Source organism: Propithecus coquereli, unplaced genomic scaffold (assembly GCF_000956105.1).
Source record: "Propithecus coquereli isolate 6110/MARCELLA unplaced genomic scaffold, Pcoq_1.0 Scaffold84, whole genome shotgun sequence".
In the NCBI taxonomy this organism is placed as follows: domain Eukaryota; kingdom Metazoa; phylum Chordata; class Mammalia; order Primates; family Indriidae; genus Propithecus; species Propithecus coquereli.
The window spans coordinates 837,403-855,350 of record NW_012154618.1 but is presented as its reverse complement, the minus strand read 5'-3'; the positions used below and the strand labels follow the sequence as shown (position 1 = coordinate 855,350).

Genomic DNA, 17,948 nt, shown 5'->3' with positions numbered 1-17,948 from the left:
TACCCAGCTGTCATTCAAGGCAAAAAATAAAGAGGGCCAGAAAAGGTAAAATTAAAAAACCAATGAGGGAGAGACTAAATACCTCAGACCAGGGAAGGCTTCCTAGATACAGTGATATTTGAGTTGGCTTTGAGGGACACATAAGATCAGGAACATTAGAGACCTGTGGGAAGGATCTCCTAGACAGTAGGAAGATTAGGAGTGAAGAAGGCCAGATTCTGGAAACCCTAGGCGCAGTTGTTGAACAATGAGCACTTACATTGATTAAAACATGGAATTTGTGCTGAATAAAAGATGAGATTAGGTGACTGGGTAAACACAAGAGCCTGGCTGGTGAACCTGGAATGCCATTTTGTTCTCCAGTACACAGAGATCACAAAGTAGCATCCCTCAAGCCCATTTTGACCCATGAAGATATCCTTTTGGTCAGCAAACATTTTGCGAGTTAAAGAAGTCATGTACTTTCTAGTTAGTGCTCATCTATTCTAAAAGGTAAGTCAGTCTTCTTAACTATTATAGGCAGCATAGCATAGTGTTAAGCATACAAGCCCAGAAGATAGACCATATTGGTCCCAATCCTGTTTTTGCCACCTATGAGGTCTGCAACTTTACTTATGTTACCTAAACTCTTCAAGCTTGAGTTTCATCATCTGTAAAATGGAAATGGTCTCTACCTCGTGGGGTGGGATTAAACCATGTAAGCATTTAGCATAGTACCAGGCATATGTAAGCACTTAATAAATGTTAGTTATTAAATCACCCACATGGGCCTTGAAGGAATTTGAGTTTGCAGTCCTTACTTTGGAACTGCTAAAAAAGTTTTTGAGAAAAGATATAACTTTTTTTATGTTTTGAGTTCTTCAGTGTTAAGCCAAACCCCACTTATATTGTAATGACTAGTTCAAGAACATCCAATGATTCTGTTATATCCTCAGATGCTGGGGATAGGGATTCCAGTGTTGGGCCTCAGTGTGATTCCTAGAAGTAAATCACTCACTCACTCACTTACTCTCCCTTGGGGAGGGCCAGCGGAAAAAGAGCAAGTAGCCAGCTTTACCCATTGATGTTTTCCAAACACGCGGTGATTCATGTAGCAGCAGTTTCCCAGGATACATACTGGACTCAAATGGTGGCCTCCTTTCAGAACATACTATTATGAGTTTTAAGAACTGTAATTTTAAGAATCCTTATGATTCCAGAAGCTTCTCTGGTAACTTGTTTGTCTTTAATAGCTGAAAAATGAAAACGTAGAATTTCTGCCCCTAAAAAGACAACTTGAAAATAAGAATACAATAGTTTGGAAAACGTTAGAGTGAACAAAATGAGTCAGTTGTAAAAGTGCTGTGTGCTTAATGCACAAGGACTGCTAATTAAATGGCTGTCAGTGATGTTTTCTGGCACAGTCTAACACCAGCTCCTTGCAGTACAACAAATATGAAAATGCCTAGAAGTAAATAACAGTTGCTGAGTGCTGTGGGCAAACAAACCCATGCCTTATCTCTTTCAAAGGCAGCCATGGAAAATGCATGATAAATTTCATAGCTCAGTGAACATGTTACGTCATTGTGAAATGATTTTGATTCATGGTTATGTATTTATCACTAAACAATTGACAGACTTCAAGGTATCAGAAATATTATCATTTGTGGGGTTTTGCTATTATCTGTTGTAAAATTCAAGTGCTATAAAGTGGAGTATTTTTGCATCTAAAAGTCTGTATTGAAAATGATATTTGCCACAAACTCTTTGGAAATAATTTTTAAATTATGTGAATTCCTTCTAAAAGTATCAAAAAACTATGCTAGATACTAATATTTTAAATATAATGAATAATTCATATTTTACTAATATCCTTTTATGAAAATTCTTATAGCTAAAAATAGACTAAGTTGTAATCCAATTTGATTTTAAAATAGAATTATAATCTCCTTTTATATAGCTTATCAATATGCAGAAATTTCAGAATATTTTCATTACAATAGCAGTAGAATTAAGAATGAGAGAATTATTTTCAGGAAGATTTTACATAGGCAGCTTTTATGCAGGCATAATTCATTTTCCATGATCAAGATATTATTCTATTACACTGTCCTTATCTGTTGCTGAGTCTCTGAAATTTAAAGAGTTAAAATAATTAGGTCTTATTCCACCTGAAATGTAGTTATTTTTTTACTAATTTTTATCTCTATTGATGCTTATGATGTTTAAACACCAGCATTTAATGTATAAAAGATTTTCTGCTAGTGTTAAAAGCAGCAGAACACTACTGAATTGTTTTTTGTTTCTCTAAATCCCCTAAACCAAGAATCACTATTTCTCAACTATTTTTGTAATTATAAAATTCTGCTTTTCTAATTTTTGCAATCAAGTTTTTTTAAAGTGCCTTTGAATATTCTGAATAGTGCCAGGTATTGCATAGGGAGCTTAAAAATAAAACAAGAACAACAACAAAAAAAAACCCCTTGCCGGCTGAGAGAAATGATCAATTATTTCTTAGGTATAGTGAAAGGGATTTTGGTATTTCCAATACATCACTATCATTTAAACCTTAAATTCATTTTATGTTCTCTTAGTATATTTTAACCAATTGACCTTTGAATATAGTTTGCATTTATTAAATTAAAATAAATTTTAGTAGCCTAGAAATATGTTTTGAAACATTCATAGTATTTTTCTTTTAGCCTTGGAATATGACAAGCCTATTCTCCAAATATTTACATCACTGGAGAATATCTATGTACTTATGCTGATTTTGACTTAACATTTTCAAAAATAATTCTGTTAAATTAAATGTAAGCTTTAAAGTGTAAAACCATAGATCATGTAACTTGATACAAGTATTGCAACATGGCTTACAGCATTTTCTTAGAACATTTTTATGCCCTTTGCTTCTACCACTATGGCCACTTTCACCTTTATATTGAATGCTCCCAAAATGTATCTATATAAGGATAATTTTAAAACATGAGATTTATGTCGCTATAAAGGAGAAATCCTTTATAACCACATAAAACCGTTGTCACCAGAAATTTCAGTCGAAGTTTTACATGAAAGGGGACATATTTTATCTTTAATGCCTCGTTAAACTTTCTGGAAATGGCAATATTCTGGAATATTCTAAGTGAATGACTACATATGTCTATATTTCTTCTGAAAAGTTTAAATATCATCAGTGAAAAGAAAACTGAACAAACCATTTGTTCTAATAATTAAAGCCATAGTACTTTTACTTCTATTTCATTTTACCTTTATACAGAGATGTTGCTTTGATATATCAACCATGTGTCATCTGTAGTTCTTTCAATGATATAGCCAAAAGCAACATTCCTAGGCTAAAATGATAGCCTCATTGTTTAAAGGTCGCATTGTCTTTAAGCTCAAATTCTATGTGTGTGTTTGTGCGGTCATATGTGTGTGTGCATGGGTTGTGAGTGTGCACACATGTGTGTTTGTAAAGCACTTCAAATACCTAAAATACTAGCAATTACTATTACTATTGTTGTTACATATTAATTTACTGTATTTTATTTCTAAAGTGATACTATTTATACAAGTGCATTGGTGGATGATTATTAAACATGTATTTCACTATAGTGATATTTAAGATACTCCAACATGATCTCACTTATACACATGGATTCTAAAAAAAAATTGAATACATAGAAATAGTAGACTGGTGGTCACCACAGGCGGGGAGGGGGAGGAAATGGGGAGATATAGGTCAAAGGGTACAAACTTGCAATTATGTAAGATGATTGAGGCTAGAGATCTAGTGTATAGCACGAGGACTATAGTTAATAATATTGTATTATATACTGAAAGTTTGCGAAAAGAGTAGATTTTTAGTGCTTTTACCACAACAAAAAAAAGATAACTATATCGGGTGTTGGATATATTAATTTGCTTGACTGTAGTAATCATTTTACTATATATGTATATCAAAACATCATGTTTTACACTTTAAATATAGATGACAAAAAATAAATTTAAAAAATTAAAAAATAAAGATATGCCAACAGAATATTTTGAATTGCAATCACTTAGATAAAGTATGTTATGTAGTACACCATTGGTGACAAGAAACAATTGGGAAAAAGCAACAAAAGTTGTATAACTTTGTGGCTCACAAGCTGCTCATCAAATATAGTGAAATTCATTCATTTATTTAAATGTAGGCTGGTTGTACATCTATATTGTGCCAGGAGTTAGTGTTAAAATGACACATGGTGTTTCCAATAACGAGGAATGTAGTCTTGCTGACTGAGGATAGATAAGGTGAGTAGTAAAACAGCAATGTCATATGAATTATGCAAACTTAAAATGAGTTTTGTTTTTCAGGGGGCGCCCAAACCCATAGCCATCGAACCGTGTGCTGGGAACAGAGCTGCTGTTCTGACTGTGTTTCTTTGTCTTCCACGAGGATCATCAGGTGCCCCTCCCCCTGGACAGTCAGGTATGATGAATGAGGAGCTGTCAGCAGTTAAGTAAAACTTTCAGACTGAAAAGAAAAAATACCATCAAATAGCACAGGAGGGACTTTTATAAGATTCTCATTTAGAGCATGGGAAAATTTTATTAGAATACAAACTTTTACCCAAATATGTAGATATCTGCATTGCTATAAATTCAGATTTGCTAGTATTTCTCTAATAAACACATGTTGAATGTGTGTGTATTTGCGTATAATACACACATGTATATATATTCGCATACACACAACAATTTATTGTTGCAATTACAGTGAGAGATCTCACTAGCAGGGCAACCACGTTCTTGACCCACTGGGCAGCTGCCTTTCTCCTAGTAAGTGTGTCATATAGGAGGCCAGATTATAAATGTGATTACAAGTTTGCTTTGTGAATATGGAACCAAACTAGAGGACTTAAACTTGTATGTTTGGAATGTTAAATGGCATCAGAAGACGGTCGCCTGATGCAACTATCTCAGTAAGTTTAAAATATGTCCCTCCCACCAGCACCAGACAGATGCAGTTCATGGGCTGAGGAATCCTCTCTTAGATGGGCTCAGCCAGCCTTTCTTCTAATCCTCATTTTCCTACGTGAAAAGCATGTTTTGGATTTGGGAGTAATCATGTTTCCTCTTAGAGGTCTTCTCATTGCTATGATGTTGTCCACATTCTAAATATTTTCAATGTTGAGCATAACTTAAATCACAAACCACATTTATTTCTCTCTTTTTATATATCCTATTCTATCTATTTACAATTTCTAATTTTTCTGTCTCCTGATGGTTCTCCCTATCCAACCTTTAGTAGAAAGGTTGCTTTTTGAAGACAAGGGTGATATCAAGTCTATCTTTCTCTTCAATTCCTTTTAAGTATAAAATCTCCAGAGATCTGACAAGTTCTCAATAACAGTAATTGATGATGAACTCACCTCCCTGCTTATTTTATATTTTCTTGCTTCCTAGTTGGCTTTGAATGTGCTCCTCACTTTCTTGATTTGTGTCCAACCAGATACAAAAAATGGAAAATACACGACCTCATACCTTGTAAGCATTAGATATTCATGTAACAGAATTTTTCCCCTATATGGGAGTTTCTGTCACCTTCAGACTCATCATTCATGGTACCTGATGATATCTTGTTGCAGGAATTTTTATTCAGAGTTTATTGTAATGTTTATCCAAAGAAATAAACATTCTCTGTACCTTCTTATACATCGAATGAATGTCTCACTCTTCTTTCAGCATCACCAAGGTAAATGGGATGCAGTAAGTAGAATAGTTTGGCACTAGTCAGATAAGATGGATAATTATAGGTACTGTGCTCAGCTAATGGAAATATTGTTTTAAAGCTGGGATGATGTCCAAAACAAACACTTCACTAATGAAAACAAGTCTATGTGATATACACCAAGGTTCTTCTCAATCCTTGACAAGATGACGTACTGATGGGCAGAATGAAGGCATCTGCCAATACTCTGTCCCTTTAACCTTTGAAATCCTTTCTGGCTGATTTGAAAGAGCCAAGTAGCAGTGTGGAGCATTACCTGGGCTGTGTTTCCTCACAGCCGCATTGCGATGACTAACGCTAATGCTGTCTTAGATGTGCATAGTGCTCCACTCTTTATAAAGTGTTCCCCTATTTCTCACATTTGATCCTCATGACAAGGTTGTGCGATATGTATTATAAAACTCACTGTATAAATGAGGTGAGTGAGGCATAAAAAGTACTGTATTTCTGTATTCAAGGAATAACTGGGGAAGGGGGACCCTGGAGTATAGGGCAAAAGAACAAAAAATATGTATCGCTAGCATTCCAGGTAAGTTTTCCTGATGATCTGTAACAGAGAGCTTATTTCTTTATAACCAACAGCATGTGTCTTCCCAAAGCCAAGCATTTGGATGAGTACTAAAAATGTCTACAGGGTTGATATAGGTAGACGAGACATTGAAATAGCTTACCATACATTTTATAGAGCCTGAAGATTAAACTATGGTGAGTATCTGTGTGCATAATTCAAGATGAGCTTGTTCTTTGTTTTCAAAAAATCTATTAATTTTTTCCAGCTATTCTTACAGGAGTAAGAAGACTGTTTGATTTTACTCCTTCAATATATAGTATCATCTGCTACCTGCATGTACTTTGAAATGTATCAAGGACATATGATACATTGGTGGAAGGATAGTAAGATGGGTAGATGGACAGATAATGTCATAAAGCAAGTAAAGTAAAATATTAATGGTAGAATCTAGGTGGTAAAGAATACTGGTGTCATTATGAAATCCTTTGAACTTTGCTATGTTTAAATTTTTAATAATAAAATGTTGGGAAACAATGAAATGAAAAGCTCTTGACTTCAGTGCAAAAAAGAAAAAAAGCAGTATCTGTAGAGAGAAATTTTCTAATGTTATCATCTAGGTTTTCCCTGAACAAGGCAAATACTGACACCAATATACAAATAAAATTACTATTTTTTCACTCTTTATCAAAACATCTGGTGTGTGCACAGCCAATTAAAATTTAACATAGTATCCTCCAGTATTTGAGAGGAAATACATTCCAATGATTATTTGGGAACCAATCATTCCCTTGGGAAGGAAATATTGACATTGGTTGTGTCATTGCTAGAGTTTGGCTTACCTTTACAGAAAGTCCATATATATACTTGTGCTTATCACAGTGCTCTACAAATAGAAAGAAGTTCATAAATGCTTTTGGCGACATTGATGATGATGATAGGAGACCTGGGAAATATGACCTTGAACAGCTACTTCCATCTTTGAGCCTCAGTTAACTTCAATAAAATGAGCGAATGGACTAGAATTCATTCATTGTTTCCTAGATTCCTCTCCTAGGAGCCCTATGTTCCATGAAGCCTCCTCCAGTATTTGGTGCAGGGTGGGAGGTTGGGGTAGTTGAGGACCTGGAGGAGGAGCTTCATGGGCAGACTCCTGAGCCCTCCTCCACTGTGTGAATGACAGGGCACCAGGAGTCTTCTCTTGGCTCTTGGGCTATTTATGGCTCCAAATGTTAATATATCTGTGCAGTGATTAAGTTAGCACTTATTATTAGATTAAAAGTCCTCTTACAATACTTTGTGCAATATTGAAATTTTTTTATCAGGCTCTTTTTTGAAATGTAGCTTCCTGAATGTCAGTGTCATCTGCACTCTTCACTGGCATGAATAAAAGCATTTAAGAGAAGGACGAGTTTGGGGATGTGGGGATGGCGGAAGCACCTTATGAGCATGGTGGTTTTCTCTCAGAAACTGAATGTCAGCACTAAATGATTCAGAACTGTGCAGGTGCTAGTTTGGCTATCTCTTTTCAGTAGCATCTGGTGATTTTTTTTTTAAATTTAAGAAATGGCATTGTCTTTGGACTTTATTCTCTTTCCACCAGCAACTGCTTCAGTAATATTTAGCAAGAACTGATTACAATTCGCCCTTTCAGTGTCTGTCTGAAATGTGTGAACTCCCTTCCTTATGGCTCTCTTCTTATCAGCAGTCATAAGAAAAACTGCAGATTCATCCCTTAGATTACCTGGGCACTAACCTTTTTTGTTTTTTAATATAATGACCTTAGGTGCTTGTGGCAATTCTCCCTTTAGATGGCTTAGAATAGTAAGGCAAAAGATATTAAATGGCATTGTAGCATTCCTAGAGCTACACTAATTAGGGTTCTCTGCTCCCCCACCCAGTAAACCTGCTTCACTGCTGTATTTTCTGTAAGCAGCCCCTGCCAACCATGCCAGACTTTCTTGGGTTAATGTGGGATTTATGCTGTTGTTTATGCATATGTTCACTGTGCAGCCTCTTTCTCTTCTGATCTCAAAGTGGTTGAAAGATTGACATCCCCATGAAAGCAGGACACATTAAGTAACTCTGCTGCATGACACTAAACAACCAAGCATGTCTCCAATCACGCTGGACAGCGTGGTCCCCAAGTGTTTTAGAGTCACATTAAGATGAAATGTGGACAAAGTAAACAGAGCTCTTCAGAAGCATAAATTGAAAATGATAATGATTGCTCTCACTTTATGATGGAAGATTATGGATTTCATAGTTTATGGATTCTTCCTAATGAGAAGCAGATTAACTTTTCTCACTGGATTAAAAAATCCCAGTGGCCCAAATATCCACTGCTGAAAAGAAGCTGTGTGTTTCAACTAAAAGTAGAATTTTGCCATGATCCTGCCTCGTATATATTGACTCTAACATAATCAAAAATACTACTACTGGAAAGTCAAAGGTTTTGAAATTTTCTACGTTAGCATTAGAAGTTTTGGCAGGATGATCAGATTATTTTGAATAATGTAGAAATACTATACAATGTTTAAAAGGATAGTTTCCCCACCCTGTTATGGATGCCTTTCCTGTTTATAATGACAAAAACAGAACTTTGCATTAATTGAATGAATAGAGGAAAGGGAAAGAAAAACAGGAATTCTGGGCATTGTATTAGATGCTTTACATGTATTCATTTGTTTAACCCTCTTAATGACTCTACCAAGATGATTATCCCACTCTTACTGATTAAAAAACTGCAACTCTAGAGAGATTAAATGACTTATCCAGGATCAATGCACTGAATGCAGTAAGAGCAGAAAGCAAAAGAATTCACGCCCAGGGCCACTGGATCTTCAGCCCGCGAGACTCTCCCTCACCACAGTGCTTCTGTGGATGAAGATACGGGGTGGGGGGTATCCCAGTTAGTTCTTATTCCTAAAAAAGCTTTAAATCCAGGGTCAAAGAGAGTCTCTGCTAAGCACCAGCTTAAGAGGGTAAGGAAAATTTTGTTAATATCTTTCCTGTAACTTCAGAAATTTGGTAAAATGCAAATATGTGCGTGCCATGACACATATGTAATGACAGCATGACTCAGTGTATGTAACAGGAACAAGAGGCATGCAGTCATACGGAAAGAACTTAAGCTGTTATGTGTGAGCTATGGACTTGCAGCCACAAGCTCTGAGATCTAGAGTCAGCTCTGCCACTAACTGGCTGTGTGACCATGGCAAGTGTTTTAGTCTCTGGGTCCTATTTTCTCATATAAAAATGATTGGATTGGGTTAGATTCCCACGATACATTTCACTCTAATCCCACTATACAGTTCTACTACAAATTGTGCTAAATCATACCAGTTTGGGGTGGGGAGAGCAAGAAACTTGCTACTAACTGGTACATAAACTTATCTTTCCAGCTGCTCAGGAGCATCTGGCAAATTTTATTTTCATATGTATTGCTTGTTAGTGACTCAAAAATAATTATCATCACTCCTTAAACAAAAAAAAAAAATTCTTAATAATTGTGTTAATGAAATCCAGTTTCCCATCTTCTTAGCATGTTTGAAAGATGTTTATATTTTAGAAGTGAGTAAAAGGAATCTCATACCACCACCAGTGAGGGGTAGACTATTTCCCAGGATCTCAGAGATGGTTTGGGAACAGACTCCAGGTCTGCTGGCTCACAGTGTAGTACTTTTTCCTCTGAAGCCAATTTTTTTAAAGGAAATTTCCATTTTCCAGAAGCCTCTAGAGTTTCCGTCCCTACAGACTCTTGGGTTTTCCTTTCATAACTCTGCCACTGAATCTTCATACTTTTAGAAACTATCTGGTGATACAATCTTAGCACTTTCTTTGTAAGAGGTGGCTGGAATAAGAAATATAACTACTGAGTTGTATCAAAACTTCATAATAAAAATCTGGCAGTTTTAGTTACCCTTTAACCTCAAATCCAAATATTGCTTACAGCCGGGATATGTGTCTTCATAAAGAAGAAAGAAAAAGTGGGCACTTCATAGTAAAATAAACGACAAAATTAGGCAGAGAGCCCAGGAAACAACAGAGATAAAAACAAATGTTTGAGATTATTTTTAATAAATATGACTGTGCCAAAAAATACCTGACATTAAAAAGATCCTAAAATCAACGGTAGGAAATAATTTTGTCTTTCATCCAAAATATAGTTATAGTGAATCTTCATTTGCTACCTTCATTCATCGAAGAAATATTTAAGTGTCTGCTACATTGCCAGCACTGGATATATGGGAGTGAACATAACAGAGTTCCTGTCCTCATAGAGGTTACAGCCTATGTGGAGATAAACACGAAGCAAATAATCATACAATAAACCCCTAATTACAAACCGTGTTTAAGTGCTATGAACAAAGAACAGAGAGGTGAAATAAAACAGAGGTACAATTGCTAAGCTTAGTGTTTTTCCACAGTAGTGACAGAGTGACAAACATAGTCATTAAAATGCCCTTTCCTCAGTTCTCACTTGCCTTCATGTCTTTGTAGTGTTTGTTGCATAGTCCCCACTTCACCTCCCCACCTTCTGGAGACTTCTCCTCCCCTGGTGTTTTGTGCCTTGATCCATCTCAGGTGCTGCTGAGGATTTAGAGGCAGTGGCTGGGGAGCACCTCCCCTCTGTGCATGGTCGGCTACATCTGCCCCTGGGAAGCAAGCAGGCATCCCCCCCTCCCACGTTTGAAGCTTACCCAGCCTCTCATACCCTCCCTGCTCACTTAGGGAAGCTTCTCTGCGCTGACTCCCAGTCCCGTGGGTCTTCACACAAGGCCACTCTCCTGCTGAAGGGCAGCATCTCAGTCTGGGTTTCCTACTGTTCAGAAGTAAAGTCACCCTTCCTTCCCTGTCTCCCCGTCACCGCCCACTGTTACCCAGATCAGTTTTCTCCCCCGTTTTTGGAAAGTCTGCTTCGGAGTGGCTCGAGTTCGAAACCTTCAAGTTAGCTTTTCTTCTTCTCTCTTTCTTCCCTTTTACCTCCCAATAATCATGTAGCTCCTTATATTTTGCCCCTGGAGCAGACAGAACAGACATCTTTTTTCCATTCTTATTCCCTTCATGCTGTGTGCAGGCCCTGGTTGCCTGTCTCTTGGTTTGCTGCCAAAGGAAAGCACAACTCTAATCATATCACTTCCTTCCTCATAAACGCTGGTGGACTTTTCATTGCCTGTTGAAATAAGTCCAGACATTTACTCTGGGAGGGAAGGCCCTCCTCGATGTCTCCTCAACCTCCCTTCCAGGCTCAACAGCCCTAGAGTCCCTGCCTATGCCCACTTGTACAGCCACTGGGCAATTATTCATGCTTTAACCTCTCAGACCCTCAGTTTCCTCATCTGTAAAATAAGGAAGATGACTAGATAGAATGTCTTTGTGATTGCTGCTAGGCCTGTAATTCCATATGTGTTTTCCTTCCCACGATTCTGTGCGTGTGTTTTTGTGTGTGGTCTGTCATACCCACTGCTGTTTCCTGTACACCAGATGCCCTCTCCCTCTTAGCTGCCTGTCTTCAAAGCCCAGTTCAAATGCCATTTCCTCTTCCATGAGGCCTTTTCTGTGTCCCCCACACAAATGTGACTTCACTCTCTTTGAAATCCCTTATGATATGCTGGCTCCGTTCTTTACTGCCTTCTAACACAACACAGTCACTGAGCATTTTCCTTAACTTTCTTCCCGGGTGGTAAGTTCCCTGAGGACAGGGGCTGTGTCTTATTTTTTCCTTGAATCCCCAGCTGCTAACAAGTCTCAGTTACTTAGTAGTTGCTTGATAAATATTTAATTGATGAACAAAATTAATTATCTTTAAATTATAGAACTTATTCACCAAAAATGATATAGAAAATATATATATACTATACAAATGTAAACTTTATGAAGTAAAATTTCACTTCAAGCCCAAAATCTTGTAAAAATATAAAATCTTGGATTTTATATTTTTATGATTCATGTAGGATTCAAGCTATATGTTTTGAGGACTGAAATCAAGCCCAGAACTGTACCTTTAATGGAATATCACTATTAAAACTTAGTTGTTTAGATTTAAGTTTCAATGAACATAAGAAATATTGGTGAAAGATGACATAAAACAATAAAGCAATTTTTATTTCCAGTGTACAGTGTATTAAACCTATCATAAAGTTATTCTATTTTCATGATTTGAACTTTGATTTCTTCCTTGTATAATAATTTTTTTAAAAAATTTTATTTGTTTGAAAGAGCACAAATCAGTTCCACCCTTTATGACCAGAAAAATAAATTACCTTGAATTTTATGAAATAAATGTCCACATATTAGTTATACTCAGGACAGGTAACCTCACAAAATGTATCTGGCAAATAAAAAGTATCAATTGTTGTTATAGTCATTATCATTAACATATACCATTTGTTATGAAGCTGTTCTATGCCCCATACTATTTCTTGAATTGTCATAACCCTACAAGGCATATTCAGTTGACACTTGAACAACACAGGTTTGAACTGTGCAGTTTCACGTATTTTCTTCTGCCTCTGCGGCCCCTGAGATAGGAAGACCAACCCCCTCCCCTCCCTCTTCCTCCTCAGCCTACTCGATATGTAGACGACAAGGATAAAGACCTTTATGATACTCTACCTCCACTTAATGAATAGTGAAAATATTTTTCTTCCTTATGATTTTTATTAACTTCTTTCTCCAGGTTACTTTATTGTAAGAATACAGTGTATAATAATATATGTAACATATAGAATGTGCTAATCAACTGTATCATCAGTAAGGTTTCTGGTCAACAGTATGCTATTAGTAATTAAGTTTTGGGGGAGTCAAATGTTATACATATTTTTGGCAACACAGGGGGTCAGTGCCCCTGACCCCCTTGTTCAGGTGTCAACTGTGTTATCACTTGTCTTTCACATGAGAAAAATGAACTCATGGACATTAAGTAACTTCCCTACAGCCACATAGTAAATAATTATGGAGCCAGAATTTAAAACCAGAAAAGTCTTACATCAAAGTACTCTTTCTAAGTTTGTTCATTTGTTTTTTCCTATGGGAAAAGACCATGAGCCACTTGTTTTGGGAAACAGCACAAGCTTTTTCTTTCACTGGCTGGTGTGACTGTGAAGTGACCTGGCCGTGGTCTTCCCACTGCAGATTTTTAAATTTATCTTTGTGCCATGTTAATTGGGAGAAATGTATTAATGTGTAAAGCGAACAAAGAATATAAAGATGAGAAACTTGAAGCGTAGTGAATATGGCTAATTAAACCTGCTGCAGTATTGAGTTAACCATAAATGCTAACTCAAATACTTTCAAGATTGAGCAATTAGGAACAAACTCACACAAGAACTCAGAATTTATGGACATGAAAAATGAGACCACCAGCACTGAAACGTGGCCAACACATTCTTCTTTTCTCCCCTCTCCTTCCTACCACCCTTTTCTGATAGTATTTCTAGAAGTGACTGGTAAATAATTACTGTGGTCAAAGAGAAAAATAGGAAAAAAGTAGAACTTGACAAATCAACTTACAAAGCTAAAGGGGAAAAATCAAGGTTTGTTACAATAAACAACTTGCATCTGAAGCAAGAAAACAACAAGATAAAAATTTTGGGGGTATGAATAAAATGTTAAGGGTAAATCAGCCCTCCAATATTTCTTGTGATAGCTAACACCATGGTCTATATAAAACTGCCAATTTGTAACAATTTTTACTTTTATTAATAATTGATCATGTATAAAACAGTCCTACTTTGTGTAGGTTTGGGGGAATTTAAAAGAAGGCTGCTGTCTTAGTAATTTGGGCTGCTATAATAAAATAGTTTAGCCTATAGACATTTATTTCTCACAGTTCTTGAGGCTGGGAAATGCAAGATCAATGTGCCTGGCAGATCTCGTATCTGGTGAGGGGCCTCTTCCTATTTTGCAGATGATCACCTTCTTGCTATATCTTCATATGGCAGAGAGAGAAAGGGCTCTGACCTTTTTTTCTTATAAGGACACTAATCTCATCATGAAGCCCCGCCCTCATGACCTTATTTAAACCTAATTACACTTTCCCAAAGATCCCACCTCCAAATATCATTACATTAGGGATCAGAGCTTCAACATATGAATTTGGTGGGGATGGAGTGTATGCAATCAGGCCACAGTGGCCTCTTTTGCATTTAACAAGGATGGATTGGTAATCCTGAGTGTCAGAGAATTTTAGAATTTTTGGAGCTTGGGAAATGCCTTAGAAATCATCTAGTTTCACCCACAGTTTGCAAAATGAAACACCTGTAGAGCTACAGATGGAGAGAGACTTGTCTAGTGTCAAAGAGTTTGTAGTTGAGCAGGGACTAGAACCAAGGTCTCTGGATCTCTGATATGGGGAAGGACTTTACTCCTCCATCATGTTTATTGTACCATGTTGCAAAATCTAACAAGGAAAAGGAAATAATAATAATTCACCTCTTACCATCAGGCACTACTGCACAACTTCTATCACACAGAGCCCAGCAAAGGCAGACAGAAGGGAATTCCCTAGATACAAAAAGGAAAATTAAGTAGCTTGAGAAAATGTGTCCTTGCCAGCAAACTGGTAAAATGCTAAGAAAATGTGAGTAAGAGTTCCTTGGAATTCCTTCTTGCCATATAAACATTTCTCAGGGGATCATGTCATGGGGCCAGTGGTCCCTTAGCAAATCCAGAGGATTTTGATGAAGACTTCATGCTATACTGATAGCTGGTTTAATCTCAGGTCCTGTCATACACTGTAAAATGGTGCCATAGCACCTACCAAAGGTACTTTTGAGTGCGAATATCCCCTCATTCTTAATGAAAATCCCCCTGGAGGAGAAAGCACCAACAGTAGAAATGTAATTCTATAAAAGGTAAACGTTGATTATAATTACATTAACTTCTTAAGGCTGTAATGATCTTTCTATAAGGGCTTGTAGGGGAAAATTAATGGCCCTCTGAAAAATGAGTAATTTATCTCCTTTTATCCACTTTATAATTTGCAAATGAGCATAGCTCATGCAAATTTAGCAGACCTCCCTGATGGGCAGCAAATCCAGACCCATCACACAGGTAAAAGCAGCGGGAAAACTTGAGAGCTAACCCTCTTCCTTAAGAGCTGGGACTTAAATTGGTCCACAGGACTCCAGGGAGGTAGTTCGAGGTGTCCTACGTGGTCCCTGGGATCATCATTTAGAAGCCCTGGGGAAATAAATGGATTCTTGTTCCCTGAACCTACTGTCTGTTATAATTTGAATTGAACCTTGAAGCCCCCAGAAGTCTGGATGCAGTGACCATACATTCAGTTCCATTTATCCAACAAACCAGGCAAGGATCATCAAATCAATAACATGACTGTGCCATCCGCCGTCCCCTTGCTCACTATCCTAATAAAAATGACTCCTTAAGTGTTTTGCAAGGCAATTAGCTCTGAAGGCAGAGCTGTACTGGGAAGAGGCCGAGTTGCATTTGTATTCAAAACTTTACTGGTAAAATGGAAAGGAAGCTGTTGTCCATATTAATAGATACATAAAATGTATAAATGAGGTAATTTGGTATTACTATATTTATGCATAATATTATACAATTGCAGAAACACAGAACTAGGAAGGGCACTGAAATGACATCTGGCTCCTCCAACTGCCTGCAGCCACAGCTGGTGACCCTGTCCGGAATCATCTTGGACAGACAGACTGTTTCTAAAGACTTTCCCAAAAGGCATGCTTATGACTTCCGGGAGTAATTCATTCTGTTGTTTAACAGTCTCTGTTGCAATTTGATCCCATTTTCTTTTGTTCTTTTGCTTCTTATTCTCATCTCTCCAGAAATAGAGAGCAGCTGATTGTGCTCCCTGTAATAATCCATCACGTGGTAGAAGGCGGTTCTGACATCACCTCCCAGTTTTCAGTTCAGGTTTAATACAGTACTCTCAGCCCTTCCATCTGGAGAGCCTGGCTTCCAGCTAGGTCATCTCGTGACTTTGAAAATGCTCTTCAGCCTTCCCAGATGTTATTGACTCAAGGGACATGGAATATAAAGGGACTCTATCCCTTTGTTTGACAGAGGAGGAAACTGAGGCTCACCTGAAGAGACATCCTCAGAGTCCACCAACTACTGTGTGGCGGAACCAGCCCCGGCGTCCTCTCGGGCTGTCCTCTGATTGATTGTTTGTCACTGCCTGACCTCTCTTTTACACCAACTTCCCTGCCACGACGGCTACTTTCCCACTTACACTTCAGTAGGACCCCTTTGCCTTTGCCCCTTCCTGATCTTTTCTGCTATTCTGCATTTTGTATTTATGCCCATCATTTTTTTGCATAAGAAAATGAAACAGTTTCAATTAGAGTCTCTGATGTTTCAAGGTCATTTTTGAAATTTAATCCTATCCTTCTAAATAAATGCCTTTCTCATACCCTGTGACCCATCTGATGTTATCTGCAAATATGTTAATTTTAGGGAGATGTTAGATGCCTCACAGTGCTGGATTCCAGAGGGACTTTTAAAACACCACTCATTATGAATGCACCAGACCTCTGTCCCTTTCCATGTACCAGTCCCTCTGCCTGGATTGTCCTACTCACCAGCCCCCTACAGACACATCCCCTTTTTGCACCAGGAGAATTTCCAGTTCAAGGGTCACCTCTGTGAAACTTATCCCCATGTCTACCCAACCTCAGTCCTCTACTTTCTTTTTAATTTACTACTATGAAATTTTTATTACACTGCCTCCATCCCACCCATGCAAGCTAAGGGCAGGGACTTTCATCTTATTATATCCGTAGGTGTTAAATGGTGCCTACAGCATGATAGGAGGCCAATATATTTCCCTAATTATGTTCTTCCTTCCTTTCTCTTACCACCGGTGCCTGTTGATGCTAACTTCCCAGAGTCCCACTCTTAAGTTAGCTGTGAATTCATACTTTCCACTGCCCTTTGTCATGTTCTTGGTCTCTGGACATTGCTTAATTCTAGATGCTTCTCAGGTTTTATAAAAGGGAAAAGACTCCTTAATCTCTGGCATAAAATTTGGCTTATGAAATTGCATTGAAAACTTTATTGTGATTAAACTGATTCCTCACTACTAACCAGAGCTGTTATTTCAGCTGCATCCTGTTCATCACAAGTCTTGTTAGCCATTTTGCAATATGTGATTTTTTTTCTATGATCATCTGTTTCTTTGGATCTTTTGTTATTTCTTCCATATATAAAATATCATTTTGATGATCTAGTCATTCATAAGTTCATTGTTTGATCATTCTAACATCATCCTTTTCCCTTTTATTAAAAATGAATGTTTTATAACCTCTTCTTCATCTCAGTGCTTTAAGCATGCTCAGGGCCCCTACCACTTTCTTTGGTGGCCTAGGTGTGAGTCACCAGACTCTGCTTCTGCTGCTTGGACCATTCATTTACATTGTTTGTTGATTCTTGCTAGGCTACTTGGCTCCTGTCTCCTTTGTTGTGCATTTTTTGTTGTTTTGTTTTGTTTTTGACCGAGTTGCTCTGTTGCCCTGTGTAGGGTGCCGTGGCATCAGCCTAGCTCACAGTAACCTCAAACTCCTGTGCTCAAGCAATCTTCCTGCCTCAGCCTCCCAAGTAGCTGGGACTACAGACGCGCTCCACCATGCCTGGCTAATTTTTCTATTTTTAGTAGAGATGGGGCTCTTGCTCTTGCTCAGGATAGTCTCGAACTTTTGAGCT

The 17,948-nt window shown here is 37.6% G+C and overlaps 1 protein-coding gene across 1 annotated transcript in view; it reads left to right on the top strand.

Annotated features, from left to right (window-relative positions):
• ATRNL1 (attractin-like 1) overlaps window positions 1-17,948 on the top strand; it is a 739,312-nt gene that overhangs the window by 644,113 nt on the left and 77,251 nt on the right. Inside the window, exon 28 of the mRNA XM_012663875.1 lies at window positions 4,339-4,453. Within this exon, the coding sequence (XP_012519329.1) occupies window positions 4,339-4,453 (115 nt within the window). The remainder of the gene's footprint in view (window positions 1-4,338; window positions 4,454-17,948) is intronic.